Below are 23,514 nucleotides of genomic sequence, written 5' to 3' on the forward strand. Positions count from 1 at the left end.
GTTATCACTTAACATTAGATGAAACTGTGGTTAAACGCACTCGAATTTTATAATAAGTGAAAGCATTCGAATCACTTCCAGAGGGCCGCAATGAGTCGAAGATGCTGGAATGTAGCAAGGTGCAGATAACAGAGCTGGTGCAGGACTTGGACGCGCGACGCACCGCCTGCGACAACTGCGAGCTACACAAAAAGGTACCGTTTAACACTAGCCGACTGGGTTGTGTTCACGTTGTGAAAGTCTTTTCTATAGAGTTTCCTATGAAAACCTAGAATAACAAGCCTATATTTTTTTCCATCGCATATAGTGCGTGTATATTAAATTTCATAGTGATTGGTTAAGTTGTTAAGGCGCTATTAGGTAACAAACACACTTTCATATTTATAATATATATTAGTAAGAATTAATAAAGATTACATTTATGTTAAGGGGGAATGAGAGGAGAATTCCTCTATAAGGAAGGAAACAATTCCTTCCCAAAAGAAACACACCGTACTCTGCTAATTTTGAGTTATTGAATTTTGACACAATATTTAATTCTGAGGATGTAAGAAGTTTAGTCATGTAGTAAAATATATAAAAAAAAAATGACTATAATTTTGGGGTCAAAAGGAAAAACAAAGAATTTATGAACATTTACCAGAGGAAGACTTTGTACAAAAGTCGATTGCTTGGGTACCTCTGTCCCATTCGTGTTTCAACCGTGAAGCAGTTGTGTTTGCATGGCTGTGTTTCGGTTTGAAGGGTGGGATATGGCGTGAATTTACTGGGTACAGAGGAATAACATCTGAGTCCACAGGAATTGTAAGTCATGGGGGGTATCATGGGTGAAACAGTATATTCTGTTATGTCCATGGTACTGCTCATGTCTATAAGCGACGGTTACCACTTTCCATCAGGTGGGCCGTCAGCTTGTTTGCCATTCTAAGTTGTATAAAAAAAATCGTAGTGAGTGGCAAGAGATTCATCGACAAGAGCGCAGCTCTTAAATAGGAAATATTTCATTTACTGTATGTCACTATAATTGTTCAACAAATACTTCTGACTTGCTACATTTGGATATATGTTTTTATAAACATAATTAAACATTGTTGAAAAGTCATTTCAAAATCATTACTGATTCACTCCTGTCTCTCAAATAATGAAGAAGAAAAAACATATTTTATAGGTATCGAATTGTTTTGTTCGCTTTTGTATATTTTTCTTTATACATTTATGTGTATGAATGTAGACGATGGAGGAAGCGATGGCGGAGTGCCTGCAGCGCGAGAACCTCCTGCGCTCGGACCTGGAGGCGGCCATGGTGAAGATCGCTCATCTGATGACGGTGGCGGACGGCGTCCACTCCACCGATCTCATTGCGGAGGGGTACGTGTTTTAAAGATTGCCGTTTCGAAACATTTTTATACGTAGATTTCATTCTCTCGTGATAATATAACATATGATTGTACTGTAAAAGGGGAAAGACATGAGGTAATAGTTTATTTACTTATTTGTATGTATAATACTACGTACATGAATAAGTATATGAGTGTTTATAATGGATGATAATGAAATGGTAACCCCGCCTGCGCTAACGATATACGCTGGCGGGGCACCAGTGAGGGATGATAGGTGAGAATGAAAAGGCAGGTCAGTTAGTCTATCGTGATGAATTCGCTTGGAATAGAACACAATAGTTTCCAGGGGGAACCTCGAGGAGGTCGACCTGACAGGGTGTATTGCTAGCAATGAGTTAACAATCTCCTCTCCCCCCAGTATATAAGTGTTGTTCTAATGGTAACCTCATTCGTGTTATCGGTATACGTTGGCGGGGCACCGGTTAAGGGTGATAGGCGAAGATTAATTGGCCTACGGTGACGAATTTAAAGAATTAATCACGATATGGAGGTCGGCCTGATAGGGTATATTGATAACAATGGGGTCTAACCTCACCATCACTAACAATTTTTAGTTTTCTTTTTTTTCCTTTCCCCCTAATATATGAGTGTTGGTCCTACCTAGTCGGTTGCTTCTTATGCCCTAAACTCGTGTGTGTGTCTGTGCGCAGGTACGGCACGGGGCAGGCGGGCGTGCGGTCGCTGGGCTCGCGGCCCCGCCCCCCGCCGCCGGACGCCGCCTCGCCCCCCTCGCCCGCCTCGCCCGCCTCGCCCGCCTCACCCTCCTCGCCCGCCGCCTCGCCCGCCACGCGCCTCGCGCGCGACCTCGACCTGCTGCAGCGAGAGCGCGACGACCTGCACCAACAGGTGACTGTCCTCCACTTGTTTATTATTTTTAATTATCAGTACACATGTCAAACTCTCACATTGTACCTCATTATTGTATAAATCGCAATAAATTGACTAAACTGTTCAGACATATACAAGATGATATCAAAATCGTTAGCATCCTTAGAAAGGAAAATATGACCAGTGTCAGTACTGATTTGTAGAGGACGCTCAATATTTTTTTTTACCGCATTTCAACTTTTTATTAATAGAACACTCCATTAAAGGATGCTAATAATATTATATCACTTGTTACACTTAATAGGCTATTTGACAGATTTCTGGAAATCATCTCAGACTATTTAGTGGTGTTTATAGAACCTCTAAAATTATCATTTTTAATTCAAATAAGCATTTCTTCAAATAATAAATATACATTAAATATATTGAGCGATATGGCGTCAGTGACGTCACATGGAAGTAAACAATTGTCTAGAGCCATACACGAATTTGGTCAGTATTTATTTTTTGTTAATTTATACTTTTTTTGTGTAAATAAAATGTGATGTTGTGCCAGCGTGCATAGATACTAATATAAAGACGCCGGAAAAACTATTCGTTAAGGTGCCGAAGAAACCCACATAATACGCAAAGAATCAATCTAAAGTTAGAATCAATGTTTACATTTAGATGTTTTACGCTTTCAAATTTAGCAATCGAGTAATAATATTAGTAATTGGATACTAAATTTATTCGAATAACATAATCGCTTAAGTTTGAATGATTCGTATATCGCTACTAAGAATCCGATGTAACATTAATGACACCCATGTTGTTTACTTCCATATTACGTCATGATATAGTCCAAGTATTCTTCGATCACGTGGTACTAGATATATTTTTGTTTTTGGGTTTTATACATAATTAATAAATAAAGCTATTTTTTGTATTATCAAATAGTCTATTAATGACAGTTTGAATATGTTTACGTTAAGTTTTCACTAGTAATACGTAATAATATACAAGATAAAAATATCACGTATTATCCTACATCTTCCACGTCACCATCACGTTTACATGAATTAGGGCGAAATAACAACTCCAATATCCAGTTCTTTCTATTGCACGCGGTAGTGAAAACGTATCTACCGTTTACCATGTCTAAGAGACTATACTCTGTGTGACAAGTAGTAACTATATTTATAAATAGTATTCAAGTAATTTTATTATAACAAAATAATATTTTTTTTTACAATAGATATTATTTTATACAATACAATATATTATTTTGCCATTATTATGAAATAGAACGAGACAGCAACTCCAAAATCTTGTTCTTTCTTATATATGCGGTAATAAGCACAAAAGATCCGTATGGGTCGACGTGCATCGGCTTAGCTGACCCCATATTCGAAAAATAAGATAAGATATATGCGGTAATGAAAACGTATCTACCGTTTGTCGTGTCAAAAGAACTTAATCCCTTATAGGAAAAATATATATTTATCCATATTATTCACATCAGGGAATTATAACAATATAATATTACTCGTATGTATTATTTTCCAAATACTATGAGATAGAACGAGATAGCAACTCCAAAATAGTGTTTTTTCTCATATATGCGGTAATGAAAACGTATCTACCGTTTGTCAAAAGAACTTCATTCCCTATATGATACGAGTACATACATTTATTTATGATATTCACGTGAGTGTATTATAACAATATTATTACAACTGTATGTATTATTTTGCAATTGGCACATGGCACGCCCAGATTAAACGGATGTCCGATTCACCCGTGCATAAGATATGCTGCGAGAAGGTAACCACGCGTTGTGCGCACGCGGGATGTTTGTCCAAATACTAATTTTAGTTTACTCTTCGTTACAATTTTTTTTTATGGAGTGATGAACTCAGAAAATGCATTTTTATAATGCAAAATACTAATTTCTTATACGTTTGTTTTAGATTTTTTATTTTATTTTTTATGTCTTGCCCGTTGTGATAAAATTTGAATTGAAATTGACTTAGACTAATTGTAAAAAAAAAAAGAAATATCAAACTGTTTTCCTCCAAAAGTTTTATCAGGAAACATTGTTCCATATTCAAATTTTTTTGACATAAAACAATGCATAGTACCTATATTAAAAATATTTGGACAAACATAAAACAGATGTCAGTGTTGTCGCGGCATGGCTTACATGTAGTGTAGTGTAATTTTATTTGCATCGCACTTGTACTTGTCGTGTATACAATACAAGTAATTATGTACAATATTAAGATTGTTTTTATTTTTTTTTTTTATAAGCACTTTTCACAAACACACTTTGCACAATAAATTTATTCAAATTTTAACATTGGCATAAATTAAAAATTATTATGTATTTAGATTTTTTTTTGTTTATTATTAACGTATCCGTTCATTAGTTTATAAATATCATTGACTGTTTTTTTATATGTAAAGAGAGATCTTTTGATTTGTGTTGTTTCTTAATAAAAAAATCAATGTTTACTGAACGGATTGCCTCTTTGGATGACTATTTTTTTTTTAATATCTTTAAACATGAAATAAATTTTTTATTTATCTGAAATTTAATATTATTAGATAATCATCAAGGCATGAAATGATTTAATATCAATTACTGTACCATGATTATCACTTTTATATAATATTTTATTTATATATATATATATATATATATATATATATATATATATATATATATAATATTTTTGTATAGAATTTGACTCTAAGGTAACCCATATCATTGTCATTCTATAGACTTAATCAGTTACTATACAAAATTCTGTTTAATGGCCATTTAATTTTATCACTAGTTGGGCTTAAGGAGCAAAATGTCAGTTTATTTAAAAGTTTATCTCAAGTCTCTATTTTTTTTTTATACGACTTAAAATGGCAAACAAGCTAACGGCCCACCTGATGGAAAGTGGTAACCGTCGCCTATAGACATGAGCAGTACCATGGACATAACAGAGTATACTGTTTTGCCCATGATACCCCCCATGCGTTGCCATTCCTGAGGACTCAGGTGTTATATATATATATATATATATATATATATATATATATATATATATATATATAATAGAGAGTGCTCTTTTTAAAATGTGTCTAATGTTGAGTCAGTTATAAAATACGATTAACAAACAATAAGAATTTTTTAAATTACTACTTTTCTTTTGGAAAATTCAATTTTCTTATAAATTTCTAAAACCTCAAATAAAATACAGCTGGAAGCGGCCAACCGTCAACTACGCTCGACCCGACAATTCGTAGAGGAGCAGGCGACAGAAAGAGAAGCGGAACGGGACGAGTTCGCGAAACGCCTGGCGGAGTTGCGCGACGAGAACTCGAGGCTAACCACCCGGCTGCAGAACAATGCTAGAATATTAAACGAGGTCAGTTCTAGATAATTATTCTCTAATTCTGTGTACCCCAGTTAAGCTAACCAGCACTGTTATTTTCAAAATAACAAAAAGAAAAAAAAGAGAAAAAAGCGACAATCGTCATTTGTTTTTTTAAATAATTTACGGGAAATTATATTATTGGTGTTATTACACTGTTATAGGATCCATGTTTATGCGGCTATAAATGGCAAACAATGGTCAACAAAGTGATCTCGAATCTCGTTCGATGATTCTTAATCTATATGAAATACTAGCGACCTGTCCCGGCTTCGCGTGAGTGTAATATTTGATTGTGTAACTTTAAAACTTCAACACATTTTAATTAGGCTAGTATCTAGGCGTGTGTGAAAGTACTGCATTAATATTCTCTAAAGTTTTAAAATGAACGGCCTATTCAGCAATTTCATGTGCGTGCGTTTATATAGTTCCTCCTGCGCCCCTCGCCTGGGATATGGCGTCAATTTACAGGGTACAGAGGAATAACACCTGAGTCCTCAGGAATGGCAACGCATGGGGGGTATCATGGCCGAAACAGGATACTCTGTTATGTCCATAGTACTGCTCATGTCTATAGGCGACGGTTACCACTTTCCATCAGGTGGGCCGTCAGCCTGTTTGCCATACTAAGTTGTATAAAAAAAATTTAACGCACTTGCATTCAGTAAGAAAAAAAAAAAACACTGGCGCGGTCGTCGTCGCTCTATTGAAAAGTCGTCAAATACGATCCTATATAGGCAATGTAATAACTCGCTATGACAATCAAATAATTGATAATTCTAATCTCAGACATTGTCGTTTTTCGCTTGTATGAAATATAGACTGTGTATGTAGTTATGTATGTATGTCCTTCATACTCACAATGTGTTGTAGCACTTGTATGGTGATTGAGATGTGTGACACGCACTGTTATTAACTGTACGTTTAACCGATTAAATAATATTCTTATAACAGCCATCTTGAGTATTTAGATACATTCTGGTACTTTTTGGTGTTTAATTAAACTGGGTCCTTTTTACGGAAGTCTCACCAAATTGATTTTATTTGAAACTAGTATCGTATTGGCAATATTTATTATTTTGTTTTAATTACTCGAAATGACTGTAAATTGTGTATTTCTATAAAGTGTGAGAGTAATAATTGACTTACAAGTATGTCTCGCTCAAGTCTTTACCGCTTGCTTGTAAAGTGCACACGTATATTGCTACACCCTAATATTAATGTTTCCTAACACATCAGCACACATAAGAGATAAGTCAAAATATAACAATGGCCTTCATGAATGTTGTTATGATCTAAAGATAATCAAATTTATGTGTAAAATGATTTAAATTTCGAACAATCCCGGTCTACAGAGTACCTACTACCCACAAAATTACAAAATTAAAGCTGTACATTTTTAGTCCCGTAGCGAGTAATTTAATAAAAAAAAAACTAATTATTTTATATAGCGCTTTTATTAAAATTTACTAAATTTTGACTTATTGACTTGAAACAGTTACGTCTATGCACATTTTATATTATTAAATGCTACTAATAGAACACATTTGTAACAAAAAAAAATATTCACACTTGATTTACAAATGTTGTCTGCAAATGACTTCTGTTAGAAGCTCCATACTCTAAACCAGTTGTCCAACGGATATGCCTAGATTAAGAAATGTATTCTGAAATAAAAAAATGTAATTTTTCTGGACATGGCAAGAGTGTTGGACAACTGGTTTCTTAGACTAGGACCACATACATATCTTGGGTCGTCGATATTCTGGCGCATTATATATTTTTTTTTTTTATTTAATTTCAAATGTATTTTATCTTTCGAATACTTAAATGATAAAGTTATATAAGAACCGGCATGTAAACGGCAATAAATATGGATTAGTTAGTCCATTTTAGCCACTCACCGACTACTACGATACAGGCTTGCGAGCCTAGTGTAGTAATATAGTATTAACTGTTTAGTAAATTGTGTACACGCATTTTAATTCAGGTAAAGTTTATTATTATTACCAACGCGGACTGTCTACCGAGTTTACCAGAGGGAGACTTTGTACAAAAGTCGTTTGCTTGGACACCTCTGTCCCATTCATGTTTCAACCGTGAAGCAGTTGTGTTTGCATGGCTGTGTTACGGTTTGAAGGGTGGGATATGGCGTGAATTTACAGGGATGAATAACACCTGAGTCCTCAGAAATGGCAACGCATGGGGGGTATCATAGGCGAAACAGTATACTCTGTTATGTCCATGGCACTGCTCATGTCTACAGGCGACGGTTACCACTTTCCATCAGGTTGGTCGTCAGTTTATTTGCCATTCTAAGTTGTATAAAAAAAAAGTGTGACACGTTGCATAAAAAAAATCATACGTTGTCGATCTTCCGCCAATCGAAGATCGCGCGTATCTGTGGCGTTACATCGACGCAGTGGTCGATCTTCCGCGCAGTTTGTAGCAACTGTATGCAATTTGTTCCGTCGCGGATGATCGGCGACTGAAGATCGGTCCAATGTGGCTCTAGCTATAGGTTGTAATAGCACAATTAACGTTTGTACGCGTGGTGTCGGCAACTAACCCGATGTCCACAGATGCAGAGTCTGCGGTCATGCGGCGGTCGCGCCTCGCTTCACCACGTAAGTATCGTAGTCGACTGCAATTATATGTAAACTCTATTGTTTTGTCACAGTGACGATTTTCGAAGTACTTTTGTTTTTTTTTTAAGCTTAACGCCCTCTATAGTAGTAAATAGTTAATGTGACAAGATACTAGTGTTTACATATTATTGCACATGGCTCTTCAAAGTCGCACCACGCACCATGCATGCCTTCATATGCATGCCTATTTGTTACCTGTATGTTATTATGTACTAATTAGTCTAATGCATCTATTTAGATAAATGTCTTATGTAATGCGAGTTATGTATTAAAAATTCGATATTTATTCTAAGTTTTGTCTCTTTCTTATAAATTGAGTATGTAGCTAGACAGAAAGTAACGAAACATTGAAATATCTGTAATGGTTTATTATAGATGTTTTAAACCTTTTTGTAAATAATTAGTTAGTATAGTAAATTTTAAACTTTCGCGTCGTTTACACACAAGCCTCCTCCAAGGAGAGTTTTTCCAATAGTCGCCACGCTTGGCAGGCGGATTGGCAACCGCAGTTAGGCTTTAGAAATGTTTTAAAAGGGATGCTGTTGTCCTCCTCGCCCTCCATTAGTCGCCTCTTACGACACCCACGGGATAGGAAGGGGTAGCCTATTCTATGCCGGGACCACGCGGGAACAATTCTAAGTCTCGATTTGGAATTTAAATGACACATGTTTATATTTGTATTTTAAATTTACAATCGAGACTTAACGCGACGCGGTTGCAGGTAAACCTATATACCTGAATCTTATTGCCGAAGTCCTGAATGTGAATTTAAAATAAGTTTTTTAATTTATTTATTTATTCTGATTCGATACATATAGCACGATTCAAGTATATACATAGATCTTACACAATGTGATGGCTTAACAACTAGAAATCTTTTAGTTTTGTAGTGCGGCGTTGATATCTTTATGTATTGTATCAGTAATGAACGCTGTATTGCCATTGTACAAAATAATACTACTATACCTGAATAACTGATATCCATTTGACATTTGTTAAATTGGTTTAAATCAAGCATCTGAATACGTTAGACACATTCATTATTATAGTAGACATTTTTTTACTTATAACTCGAACTTGTAACTGACTGCGTAAATGAATAGTCCATAGTTCTATCCAGATATAGCTCTTTTTATATATTTCTATAACTACATTAGATTGAGAGATAATCATCCTATCAGTTATGCGTAACCACAGGGCATCAAATATGTATTCCGTCTAGGTATATCTGAATTAGATGGCTTAGAAAATGCCCGACAAATTTTAGATTAAGCTTTTATAACACATTGGGAATATTCTTAGGAATATTATGCGGCCAAATGTCTATTTAAGCACTGAGTAACTGACATTAAATTTGGTTTAAAAGCATGAAATTATTTTTTTTAAATGTTCTAAATATTGCACTTCAATGGGAGTTAATGGGGTTATGCGGACAAAGCGCAGAACATAACTAATATAAAATATACTGTTTAATCAACAGGTTGAACAGCTCGAAGCTCAGACCCGTGAGATGAATCAAATTATAAACGAACTGGAAATGAAGAAAGCCGCATCAGATGACGAGCTTAAAGCCACTGAGGAGAAGGTGACATTACTCAGAGATATAATAGGAAATCTCGAGAATCAACTAGAGCAGAAAGCAACGCACGAAGCGGAGATATTAGAGCAGTTGGAGGGAATGAAAAAGACGATAGAAGAGAGAGACGGCAAGATGAGATCCCTGCTAGGCGAATTGGAGTCGTTGAAGAGCGAGAAAGTAGATCAGAGTGAGGTGACGTGCGTCCACTGCGAGCAGGAGGAGGATCGATATGGGGAGCTGTTGGAGAAAGTTCGAGAACAGGTTGGCAGTTTTATCACTATTCATAATCTTGTTCTTTTTTAAAGTCACTTCATAAGGGAGCGATTTTAAAGCAAAATATCCGCCTCGAAGGACCAAAACAGTAGGAAATTATACACTTATGCTTACATTTTTGAAGGATTGTTTCGATTCTACTATTACACTCTACTCTTGTTGACTTCTGTAAGTACCACTCTTTGGAATCAAGTTCCAGCAGCAGTATTTCCGAACCGATACGACAACATAACCTTTAAGAAAAGAGCATATTCCTTTTTAAAAGGCCGGCAGCACACCTGCAATGCCGTAGGTGTTGTGGGTGACCATGGGCGGCGGTAGTCACTTACCATCAGACGAGCCGCATGCTCGTTTGCCCCCTGTGTTGTAAAAAAAAAATACAAGGCTTTTTAATTCGGGTTGCTTGCTCACAGTTAGCCATAACGTAAGGTTTCCAGAGGTCGGTTTTCTTAAAACGTCATAATCCTTAGAAATATACTTTTGGTGTCATCATTTCGCACTTTTTTTGTTTCTCTTTTATGACGATAACGACTGTCACCAGTGCCGGTGGCTGGAGGAGAAGATCCACCGGCGCACCGGGCAGCTGGAGCGGCTGCACGAGGTGTGCTCGGCGTCGTGCAGCGAGCCCAGCGAGGACGTGTCGCTGCGGGACCAGCGCCACCAGCTCACGGTACCGCCACTGCCTTACATATGGGATAGGATAAAGCACTGAGTGGCAAAAACGTGCCAACATTTAATTAGCTACACATAAAAAAAAGAAATACTCAATTTGACGCATATTTTTTAAACGCCTTTTTTTATTGGTACAAAAATTTTATTAAAAATTTATATAAAAAAAGTCTCAGATTAAAAATTTCCCAGATCATGTTTTTTTTTATTTGAATTGCTAACTATATATATATATATATATATATATATATATATATATATATATATATATATATATATATATATATATATATATATATATATACTTTAATATAAATCAAAGTAATCAAAGCAATCAGTAAAGAAAACATCATTCGAAATTTTTATGCACTGTTCGTCTTGTTTTTTAAAATGAATTTTTCATACATTTGGTCATTTTTATATTTTAATTTATAAACGTATGTTATGGTAATACGCACACATAGATAAAAAATTGATCTGTTTTTAGCACAGCATTTATATGGTGACACTTTATCTATGTAATGTAAGTTTACCATGTATGTATACAAGTCACTGTCAGGGGTTGCAATACACGACCCACCATAATTTTAATCGTTTCTCTGCGCGATTCTATCTTCTATACGTCGCCATTTATGTAAATTTTCATTGTCGATATTTTATTTTGAATACATTTTAAATATACTCGGTTCTGATTCTTGTTCCTTTAGTCATCGTTTTGTGATCTTGAATAAAAAAAGATTGTGTCTATCCATGTGTGGTGTCCATTGGTTCATAGTAATAATTAAGCTTTTTTCTATGTGTGAGTAATGGAATGTTGTGGCGGCAGCCTGCGCTAACGGATACGCTGGCGGGGTCCCCGGCAGCGATGCGATGCGGATGAAAACGGGCCCGTTAGCCTATCATGATGAATTCTTCAGGAATTAACCATGATAGTTTCCAGGGGGATCCGCGAGGAGGTCGACCTGGTTGGGTATATTGCTAGCAATGGGATTCTCAGTCTCCATTACTAACAATCCTTTCCCCCCTTATTAAGCCATTAAGACACTATCTACATAATATAATAAGATGAAAACTTTGTTTGTTTAAATATGTTTGAATAGGCTCAAAAACCACAGCGCCATCTAGTTTTTAAAAATAGGAACTATCGATGCTACATCATCCAATAGACAAAATTAAATCTTTACTTTGGAAAAAGTAAGGACTTCGTCTGCGTGATGTTTGGATAAAAAGTAGCCTAAATCCCACTCTATCTCATGTAGTACGTGTTTATTAAATTTCATAGTAATTAATTAAGCCATTTTTTTATATGTGTGAAAATAGTATGGTGAACCCCGCCTGCGCAAATATTAAAATGTTCTAATTAATTCTGAGCACTCAGTGAGAAGGGTATAACTCAAGTTATGAGAATGAAAACTTTTTTAGGCTACTTTAAATAAGCAAATTTTTCTCTTTCGAATGATAAGAATCTTAGCGATATCTTTAAAAACAATAGAGATAGTAAACATGTAAAAGGCTACAATTAACAAAATTGTGGTAAAAAAGTCATAATTAGAAATAAAACTACAATATTTTACAAAAATAGTGCCAAAAATGACAACATACTTAGAACCACCCTTTAAATATGAATTTATTTTTGTGTAAAATGAATCAGTTCGATTTGAACCCTTTTACACCATTAAATAGCGATTATTTTTTATAGCGTAAAATACACAACATTGTTTTTCTTCAATTGTCAATAAAATAGTTTTAATTCAACTTAAAACTATTTTCACATGATAATTTTAATATTTTTGTTAAGTGTGATTAGGTATAATAGAATTATTTTTAAAACTATAGGTTTTACACAAAAGGCGACAATTTTATAAGAGGAAAAAAATTACTATAAATGCAATCATTGACTTGTTCAATTCATAATAATAAAAGCAACCAGAATTTTTTTTTCTTTATTTAAAATGGTTTTTTGGCTCTCCTGAAAAGTGGCCATTTTGAATTGAACTTTTTCTCACTAGAGGCACAGAATTGTAGATCTTATAAATATCTACAAAAAGTCCGCGACACACTATACTTATCTATGTCAAGTGAGGCACAACAACCATTTTTTTATTTTAAATCTTGAATTTTTTTTGGACTACATTTAAGCGCATTTATTTTACTCATGCTATTAATCCTTATCAAAATATTTCATCACTAAATACAGTTTATGTAGATAGTATTTGATCTTTGAATTATTAAAATTGGACGTTTTGTTTTGAAGTTATGGCGAAATTAAAATACTACGATTTTTTTTTTTATACAACTTAGACTGGCAAACAAGCTAACGGCTCACCTGATGGAAAGTGGTAACCGTCGCCTATAGACATGAGCAGTACCATGGACATAACGGAGTATACTGTTTCGCCCATGATACCCCCCATGCGTTGCCATTCCTGAGGACTCAGGTGTTATTCCTCTGTACCTAATAAATTCACGCCATATCCCACCCTTCAAACCGAAACACAGCCATGCAAATACAACTGCTTCACGGTAGAAACATGAATGGAACAGAGGTACCCAAGCAAACGACTTTTTTAAAAAGTCTTCCTCTGGAAAATTATTTCTCGGTCTTCCCTTCCTATTTTGTTCTCTATTTTGTTTTCTACTATGCTCTTTAAAAATCGTCATGTCGTATAGGATGGCCCAGTATTTTGCTTCTTCTATTTTCTATTGTTTTATCAATGTTCTTTTCTCCTTTTCTTTCATGGATTGTATTACTCCACAGTATATATATTTATAATTGATTATCATGAAAGTGAGTTTATTAACTCACTAGCTTTCGCCCGCGGCTTCGCCCACGTGGCGACAGCTTGTTAAACCGCTACATCACAAAAATTTCGACATATACAGCAAAAGATTTATTCCCATTAATGTGGACCTTGAGGAATTTCGTTCTGGCTGGCAGAACTCCAAGTATGTTTATCACCACGTTCATAAAGACACCGTGATAGAATGGCTTTGTAAAAATCCTAAGCAATTTACAATTTACACAAACCTGTAGAAATATCTTACGTCTTAGTACAAGAATATAAATTTATTACATATTCACATGTGCTGTGATATTATGGGCGAAACAGTATACTCTGTTATGTCCATGGTACTGCTCATGTCTATAGGCGACGGTTACTACATTCCATCAGGTGGGCCGTCAGCTTGTTTGCCATTCTAAGTTGTATAAAAAAAAATTTTGTAAAGCCTTGCTGTTACCAATTACGACAAAGATATGTGAAAAATAATACCAACATTTATAATTCTATTTTCGCCTTAATATACGCGTTTTGTACTATCGCTGTGCCAAATATCTATTACTCATATGTCGAGTTCAAATACTGCCGTTCTTAGACGTATCGCCCACGTATGACGTCCAATTATTGTCTGCGGAAATTAAACCATTTTATTTTATTTTAATACCTTTGTATAAGAGGGGAAAGGCATTGTTAATAATGACTTAACAACCCCATTGCTAGCAATACACCCTATCAGGTCGTCCTCCACGCGGTTCCTCCTGGAAACCAAAGTGGTTAATTCTTGTTCAATTGATCACTATGAGCCAACTGACTTGCCTTCATTCTCACCTGTCACCCTCACCAGGCAGGGTGACTATTTCATTTTCACCCATAAAAATACCTTTGTATGGGGGGGGGGGATTGTTAGTTATGCGGAATACCAATCCTGTATTTATATTATTATATCAGCCGTTGACTGTCCACTGCTGAAGATTGGTGAACACTGTAGGGAGGGGTTTTGTTAATAGTTGCCACATTTGTACAACGGATTGTGCTCAGAGAAATTATTCAATATGATGCCTACGGCCACTTTCTATCATCGTACGGCTCGCCATCGACAGGGAGTTCACCCTCATACCCTACAGCCTAAATGGTCGTGTACAACGCGGTTTCAGAGATGCTTTCTCCCACGAACACTCAGGTTATGGAATGAGCTTCCTGCCGATGTTTTCCCAAGAGACTACAGCATGGGGTTCTTCAAAAGGAGGGTAAAGAGGTTTCTTCAGAGTCGGCAACGCGCGCGTAATACCTCTGATATTGCAGGCGTTCATAGGCTCGGTAACCGCTTACCATCAGGTGGGCTGTATACTTATTTGCCACCTCAGTGGCATAAAAAAACTTGGCAGACGGGTTGGCAACCGTAGTTTGGCTTTTGGCAATGTTTTAAGAAAGAGGGACGCTGCTGCCCATTTCCCCACCATAAGCTCCCTTAGTCGCCTCTTACGACACCCACGTGAAAGGAAGGGGTGGCCCATTCCATGCCGGGACCTACACGGTTTAAATTTTATCAAATATTAATATAAAATTAGTGAAATAACTGAGTCTATAAAGTAATAATAGAGAAAATATTTATACCCACACCATTCGATTCGATGAACGTATCAAACTGTCGATATTTAAATCTAGGGCTGTGTTACGTAATACATACTGGAGCCATTGGCTTAAACGAATTATACGATCCATCACAAATTTATGGGAATAGTTGTGAAAACGAGGGAAACCAGGTTAACAGGAACGATACACTCGACTGATACGCGTTCAGTAACCGGCAATACCCATAAAGCAATTAACACTAAACCTACCGACATTTCATATATACCTAATACTACCATGAGAGGGGGGAAAGGGATTGTTAGTAATGGAGACTAAGAATCCTATTGCTAGCAATATACCCAACCAGGTCGACCTCCTCGCGGTCCCCCCTGGAAACTATCTTGATTAATTCCTTATGAATTCATCATGATGGGCTAACTGACTTGTTTTCATTCTCATCTATCACCTTTCACTGGTGCTCCGCCAGCGTATCCCGTTAGCGCAGGCGGGGTTACCATTCTTTTTTCACCCATAAAAAAATCCCACCATGAGCGGTCAAATGACCGCTTTAAAATAAAGTATGTATCTTAATATAGAAAGAGATTTTCGCCAATTGGATAGTAAACAAGTAAATATAAAAAATATAAAATATATAAATCTCTCTCTGGTGAAAACCAGAGAGAAATCTCTCTCTGGTTTTCACCAGAGAGAGATTTCTCTCTGGTGAAACAGAGAGTACAAAAGTCGATTGCTTGAGCGCCTCTGTCCCATTCGTGTTTCAACCGTAAAGCAGTTGTGTTGCATGGCTGTGTTTCGGTTTGAAGGGTGTCCTAACTCCGTCAGTTACACTCATAACTGACGGAGTTATGAGGTAACAAACATAAAATAATACAACCGCATTTAACAAATTGTAACCTAATCCTATTACATATCTACGCCTCATATAGTCATTTCATTCATTCTGTGTGTACAGCCTTTAACATATATGAGTCATTTGTTTTCACTTACAACTGTCGAGACTCTGAGAGTAATCCGTTGAAACACATCAAAGGGCTCAAAGCGATTATAACGCCGTCTGTGCAGATATCGCCGCTTTGATACGTCTCAGCGTAAATAAGGGGCGTTTTCTTTGTATATTTAAGTGTATTTTCGTATTTACAGAGGTTATATAGGCGTTTTAAAGTAATCCACACTTTAGGGAGCTTAAATATAGAATGTATGTAAATCCCATTTTAGATGTTTTGTCTGTGGCATAAAAAAATAAATGTGGGTTTAGTGTATGGAACAAGATTAGTTATGGTTTGGTAAAACATTCTTTATTATTAGTTTGAAAGGAGCCTTAGTTATAATAGAACAAAAACATAGTAACTACAAAATTGTTGGTTTAAATAAAATAAATGACTCGATACATATGAGTAAAAAGTATATATTTTGCTATCTGATTAATCGTATAAATCTGTAAGTTTGTTACTCAAATGCGCTTCAAAAGAAGTAAAGAAAAATTTATTTTTTTGCACATAAATTACCCATACATTATCATAAATTACACATAAATTCAAAACTGTTATAGGATATATTAGTATTGATAAGTTCAGTGATGCAGTGAGACGAATTTAAAAATGCATCAGCACAAAGAATAATTTGTCGAATAAATTGATGGCGATGTATCAATCGAAAACAATATGTTCACAAATGAGAGTCAATTGGTTTGATATATCGCGATGTTGAGAGAAAAAAACATGATATTTATAGGTAAAAATATTAACAAAGCATTGCAGGATATATTTAGAGAGTAGTACTCAGTGTGGGATGGCAGTGTTACCAAAAGCATAGTTTAAAATTACAAAACGTGTTAAGAAATATTGCAAAAATGAAAACTACAATAAAACCAAACACAATTCGGCTAAAAAATTATTTTGCTGTTTTACGTTGCAATTTTTTCTTCTCTTACACCGATTTTAATATAAAACAATATAAATAGTTTATTATTTACATTTTACAGTTAATTGTTAACTAAAGGAATATTCTATTCGTGGAATTATATTTTTTCCAAAGAATCATGCTGTTCTTATACACTAATTGATATCACAGTTTGTTAAAATATTTTATTAATTTGGACAACTATTGTACAGGCTTTTATTTACCGTTTACTGTAATAAATAATAATAATATATTGTATGACTAGGGAAAGGAAATATAATGATATATATATATATATATATATATATATATATATATATATATATATATATTATATTGTTAAAAATTTGCACGCCGACATAGAGGCAGAATGTACACGGGAAATATAAACCTCTATCATCTAAAATTACCTGCATTCTAGCAAAATAAATTCATTTCATTTCATGGTTCGAGTAAAAGAATTGTATTGTATTGTAAAATCTTTATTGTACATAATTCATACTGAATATATTCATCATCATCATCATCTTCCTACCCTTATCCCAATTATTATTTGGGGTCGGCGTAATATGGTTTTATCCATATTACAAAAAGATTTGGTTTTTAATTTTACGACCGGCCACCTGCCTGACGTCAACCCTCTTTGGAAATGCATTTGTTGGTGGTCTCCGCCACCTACGGTATGGAGGAAAGGATTGAGGAAAAAAGGAAGTGAACGTTGGAAATGCGTAAACGAAATTGGTGAACGAGACGAATAAGGGACTTATGTGGGAAAGGAAAGGGGCGGGGGGGACACTGCAGCGGCTCGGGAGGCCGTGTCGCATACCCGTATATTATATATATATTATTCTAGAATCGGACAGATTTCTAGAGAACAACACAACCTATATAAACAACATAAATATTAAGAATACCTTCGTTCAGTTTTCACCACTAATGTGCCATAATATTGGCGAGTTAACCATATAACCCGTGAGTCAGCGTCCACACGCATCAGTCAGTGGGAGTTGTTTAAGGCGACCCTAATGCGCGGCGTGTTCTCCGATTTGAGTTACATGTTTTTAAACAGGGCTGCTGCATCATTGTTCAGTAATCATGATGGTTTTTTTTAAAACACAATGTTTTTTATCTATATTTCTTATTTCTTTTTTTTTATTATTTTTTTCTATGGAATTTCGCAGCTCACTCTTGGCCACAACAAAATATCAGTGTTTTGCTCTTTTTAGGGCAAAGCAATAAACTGAGTTGTGCTCATTTTGTGTTACTGTGGCACACGCATGAAAGGAAAATGTTAGTTATTTTACGCATTTTGTTTTTGTTTTTATTTTATTTTTTGGATATGTATTTTTTTTTATCTTTTTTCACTGTGCATTTATGTCTATTGTTGTTTGTCTGCTACAAGTAATGCAAATAAATTATCTATCTATCTATCCAAATGTAGAATCGTGTTAATATAAGCGTATGAATTTGTATTTGCTTACTGTCATTATCATCATCATTTCAGCCATTATCCGTCCACTGCTGGACATAGGCCTCCCCCATAGACTGCCACAAAGAACGGTCCTGAGCCACCTGCATCCACTGACTCCCTGCAATGCATTTGAGGTCGTCACTCCATCTAGTGGGGGGACTACTCAAGTACTATTCCTCCACATCGGTTGTCGGTTCTTCGAGCTATGTGACCAGCCCAATGCCACTTCAGCTTGCTTCTCCTTCTGGCTATGTCAGTTACTTTGGTACTTTTGCGGATATCCTCGTTTCGGATTCTGTCACACAAAGAGACTCCGAGCAAAGCCATCTCCATTGGCCCACTGAGTAATTTTAAATTGTCATACGATGTTTTAAATATGTGCACTACTAGAAGTCAATTCAACAAGAATTAGCCACAATACTTTTCAGGGGGAATCACGTGGAGGTCGACCTGATAGGGTATATTGCTAGTAAGCGGCTGTCAAACCTCATTACTAATAACTTCTTCCCTACCCCCTATCCACTGGTACTCCGTCATTGTACACAGTTTATGGGTGAAAATGGAATGGTAACCCCGCCTGCGCTAACGGGATACGCTGGCGGAGCACCACTGAAGGGTAATAGATGAGAATGAAAACAGGCCAGTTAGCCCATCATGATGAATTCATCAGGAATTAACCATGATAGTTTCCTGGGGGAACAGCGAGGAGGTCGACCTGGTTGGGTATATTGCTAACAATGGGATTCTCAGTCTTCATTACTAACAATCCCTTTCCCCCCATTGTACACAGTTAGCATAAGCAGGTGCACCATTCCATCTTTGTTTATTAAAAGCGTAGCTACTTAAATGTGCCACATTCATACTATTGCTATACCAGACCCTGCCCTATATTTACTACAAAGAGTACCGTCCACCTATTAAATATAAAATATATATATATAACATACAGCGCGAACACGTAACCGGTAGTGGGCCGGTGTTGCAACGCTCGTTAGCAACCCATTAACACTAGCCCTCCAGTTGCACAAGTCGGAAGATAAACAGCGGCCAAATATCTGGCAACCCTACAACCGCTGTCGCGACCGTACGTACACATATGTATGTATAGACAACTGATAAATATAGATCATGACCGAGTCTCGACTAGTGGATGCGGTATAATGTACTGATACATTCAGGAACATTTTTATTAATTTTATTTACCTACTTCAAAAAGAAGGACATTCTCAATTCACTTGTATTTTTTTATATTTGATGATTACTTCTTTTTTTATAAGCGGTAACCGTCGCCTATAGGCACAAGCAGTGTCATGGACGTAACAGAGTATACTGTTTCGCCCATGATACCCCCATGCGTTGCCATTCCTGAGGACTCAGGTGTTATTCCTCTGTACCCTGTAAATTCACTGCCATACTCCACCCTTCAAACCGAAATACAACTGCTTCACGGTTGAAACACGAATGGGACAGAGGTACCCAAGCAATCGACTTTTATACAAAGTCTCCCTCTGGTTGATAATGGAATGGTAATCCCGCCTGCGTTAACGGTATACACTGGCAGGGCACCAGTGAGAGATGATTGGTGAGGATGAAAAGGCAGGTCAGTTAGCCCATCGTGACGAATTCCATAAGAATTAACCATGATGGTTTCAAAGGGGAAGCGCGTGGAGGTCGAACTTGTATACCTTATATTGCTAGCAATGGGGCTGTTAGACCCCATTACTAATAATTCCATTCCCCCCTGTTTGATGATATCAGCCGTACCGTGATATCATCTGAACATAGGTCTCCCCCTTGGAGGGTATTTTGCCAGTAGTTGCCATGCTTGGCAAGTAGATTGGCAAACGCGGTTAGGCTTTGGTGATGTTTTAAGAAGGACACTGCTGCTTTTCTCTTGACTTTTAAGCTCCCTTATTCCCATTTACCATCAAACAGGCTGCATTTGCCACCTTAGCGGTATAAAGATTACAAAATTAGTATTGTTATTTAATAATATTATTAGTTGAGTATTTTGAAGTCTTTTTTTTTTTAATAGATATGATAAAAACAAAAAAAAAATGATTAAAAATCGTAGAACATTCAGTAAAAAATACAATCGCGGAAATTCAACTGCCGCATCCATTGCGTAACTTCTCCGACACGGCGGCCGTACATCCCAGCTGTCCCGGCGTGCAGTCAGTCTCTCCCGATGCTTCAGAGCGTGTTATGTTGCCGTAAGGTCTCTGCCACCCGCGCCACCCACTACACTGATCCCACAACACCAGAGCATTAACGTACCCAACGGAATACCATAACAATTGTCATCATACAAAATGTAGTGTGCTAATGGCGTAGTTGTGATATTAGTGCCTGTGTGTGTTTGTTTATAAATAGGTGATGATTACACGTGATGTGTGATGTTTGTGTGGGGTTACATTAGGAAGTACATCGGTATGGGCCTACCGGATCTCACGGTGAGTGGGGTTTTACACTGTTCCCGCGTGCGCTGTTTATTTTCGTTGATAATGCAATGGGAAAGTTTTACAGTTCGTTAAAAGATTGTCCAACTTTTGATTTAGCGAATGACGTCGTATCGCGATGTAAATCCTGGTTTATTGCCGTCTTCAAAAGTTCTTATTATTTATTATAAGTTGCTTTCCCCATTAAGAGGAGTTTTGCCAGTATTTGCCAAGCTTGGCAAGCGGGTTGGCAACCGCAATTAAGTCTGAGAATGTTTTAAGAGACGCTGCTGCCCACCTCTCGCCCTCCCTTAGTCGCCTCTTATGACATCCACGGGAAAGGAAGGGGTGGCCCATTCTATGCCGAGGCACACAGCGCAATTCAAAAGTTCTTAATTCGATCATATTTTTGTGTGCATACTACGCAGTCTTTTTATAAATTCTAGTTACGAGTAGTTATGCAGAAAAAAAACTGCCAATATCTCAGGTATGTTAACTAATTCTGCATAACTATTATCTTTATTGTGAGTCGATTGTAATGATTATTTTGAAATGAGTGTTCATGCCCATATCTGCAAGATGAAGTTGCAGTCATATTAATTTTTTTGTCGTTTTTCGATACATTTTTCGTGGGGAAAAATGTTTAGTTTCATTAGTAGAGAATACTTTTTTAATGTATGCAGGATACATTAGAATCATTAGAATCTTTTGGAGGAAGTAAATGAGTGTAATTGTAAACGAGACGCACCAAGTTCCATTTGTCCATTTCTAAGAGAGGCAATTTTTACTTATGTTAAAGAAAAAGTTGTCGTTTGCTTTCTTGAAAGGATCGTAAAGACAATAAATTACAAAAACATAATATTACTAACTGACCTGGCAAACGTTGTTTTGCGATTTTTTTTCTAGATAGGGACAGAATCTAATCATCTAGAGGTGTGAAATATACTCTATAAGACCTATTCTGATATCTACCAAATATAAATATAATACAATTTTTAGTGAGTGCATTGGTAAAAACTGTAAAACTCGCCAAAAATATGTATATAAATAAATAAATAAATATCAAAAAAAAAAATTACGTGGCACTTTCGTAGTTAGACCGCTAACAACGTAACACGAGATTTTTGTATATGATTCATCATCATCGCCATCATTTCAGCCACTATCCGTCCACCGCTGGACATAAGCCTCCCACTTTTGTTTAAGATTAATAAAAAAAAAAAATAAGAAAAAAAGATATGTAATAGATTCTTTTTTTACTAACACCAACACGAATTTTGCAAACATGAATAGACAAACACGACACGCACACAGCCTGCCTACCTATCTATATATACGTATACAGTTCAAAAATAAACATGTGTGAATATATTCAATGCCACTAACCAAGTCCAATGTGACAGAACTATAATCAAACGATATTCGTTTTGTATGTACGTACATCCTATTCAGACGGCGCGGACTATTCACGGCCTATCAGAATAATTGCGACTGCCAACGACGTAGTGGCGCATATTATTAGCATTATTGTTGCCAATTTATCACAGGGAGACTTTGTACAAAAGTCGTTTGCTTGGGCACCTCTGTCCCATTCGTGTTTCTACCGTGAAGCAGTTGTGTTTGCATGGCTGTGTTTCGGTTTGAAGGATGGGATATATGGCAGTGAATTTACAGGGTACAGAGGAATAACACTTTACTCCTCAGGAATGGTAACGCATAGGGGTTATTATAGGCGAAGTAGTATATACTGTTATGTCCATGATACTGCTCATGTCTATAGGCGACGGTTACCACTTTCCATCAGGTGGGCCGTCAGCTTGTTTGTCATTCTAAGTGACGTAAAAAAATTACAGTACATAACCGAGAAAAGATATCTGTATGATGATTGAGTAACAATAGTATCTCTTTTAATCGTTAACTTAATACACAATAGAAGCCACAGACAGCCCTTTACGCCGAAGAAACGGCTGCTCACGTAATCGTGTAATGTGAAGCTGTGGCCTCTCAACGTGTAGGAGTCCTCGTACGCACAACGGCCCAAATGAGAGGCTAAGCACGGAAAAGAGAGTCCAATTTACGCTACATTCCATTATAACTCGCAAAGACGAAACTTGAATGAAAAAATTCACTATTATTGGGCATGATTTTTATATTATATATAAAACAAAAAATAAAATGTCGTCACACTAACACATCTCATGATAACCCAATCAAGTTTAACCCAATGACATTTAGAGACCTCTTCTCAGAGGTATAAAACTGTGTCACGTTGATAAATTTAGCGCTGAGTTGATTGGGTTAGTTTTAACTATAAGCGTATTTTTTGATGGGTGAAAATGGAATGGTAACTCCGCGTGCGCTAACGGGATACGCTGGCGGAGCACCAGTGAAGGGTGATAGATAAGAATGAAAACAGGCCAGTTAGCCCATCATGATAAATTCATCAGGAATTAACCATGATAGTTTCCAGGGGGAACCGCGAGGAGGTTGACCTGGTTGGGTATATTGCTAGCAATGGGATTCTCA

At 36.4% G+C, this 23,514-nt stretch overlaps 2 protein-coding genes across 3 annotated transcripts in view; both read left to right on the top strand.

Moving 5' to 3' along the window:
- The window catches only part of LOC113516272 (pericentrin), a 60,119-nt gene extending 49,269 nt beyond the window's left edge, over positions 1-10,850 (top strand). The window contains exons 12-19 of the mRNA XM_052895543.1: positions 82-194; positions 1,232-1,368; positions 2,051-2,246; positions 3,987-4,034; positions 5,465-5,632; positions 8,221-8,265; positions 9,767-10,126; positions 10,680-10,850. Of these exons, the coding sequence (XP_052751503.1) occupies positions 82-194; positions 1,232-1,368; positions 2,051-2,246; positions 3,987-4,034; positions 5,465-5,632; positions 8,221-8,265; positions 9,767-10,126; positions 10,680-10,850 (1,238 nt within the window). The remainder of the gene's footprint in view (positions 1-81; positions 195-1,231; positions 1,369-2,050; positions 2,247-3,986; positions 4,035-5,464; positions 5,633-8,220; positions 8,266-9,766; positions 10,127-10,679) is intronic.
- Positions 10,851-20,679: 9,829 nt separating this feature from the next.
- Positions 20,680-23,514, top strand: part of LOC128199965 (227 kDa spindle- and centromere-associated protein-like) — a 30,225-nt gene continuing 27,390 nt past the window's right edge. The window contains exon 1 of one of the 2 annotated variants that reach the window (XM_052895563.1): positions 20,680-21,003. In XM_052895563.1, the coding sequence (XP_052751523.1) occupies positions 20,947-21,003 (57 nt within the window). In that variant the 5' untranslated portion in view covers positions 20,680-20,946. The remainder of the gene's footprint in view (positions 21,004-23,514) is intronic. The other variant, XM_052895564.1, reaches the window with a different exon arrangement.

Source organism: Galleria mellonella, unplaced genomic scaffold (genome assembly GCF_026898425.1).
Source record: "Galleria mellonella isolate WM207_F2 unplaced genomic scaffold, CSIRO_AGI_GalMel_v1 utg284, whole genome shotgun sequence".
NCBI lineage: Eukaryota > Metazoa > Arthropoda > Insecta > Lepidoptera > Pyralidae > Galleria > Galleria mellonella.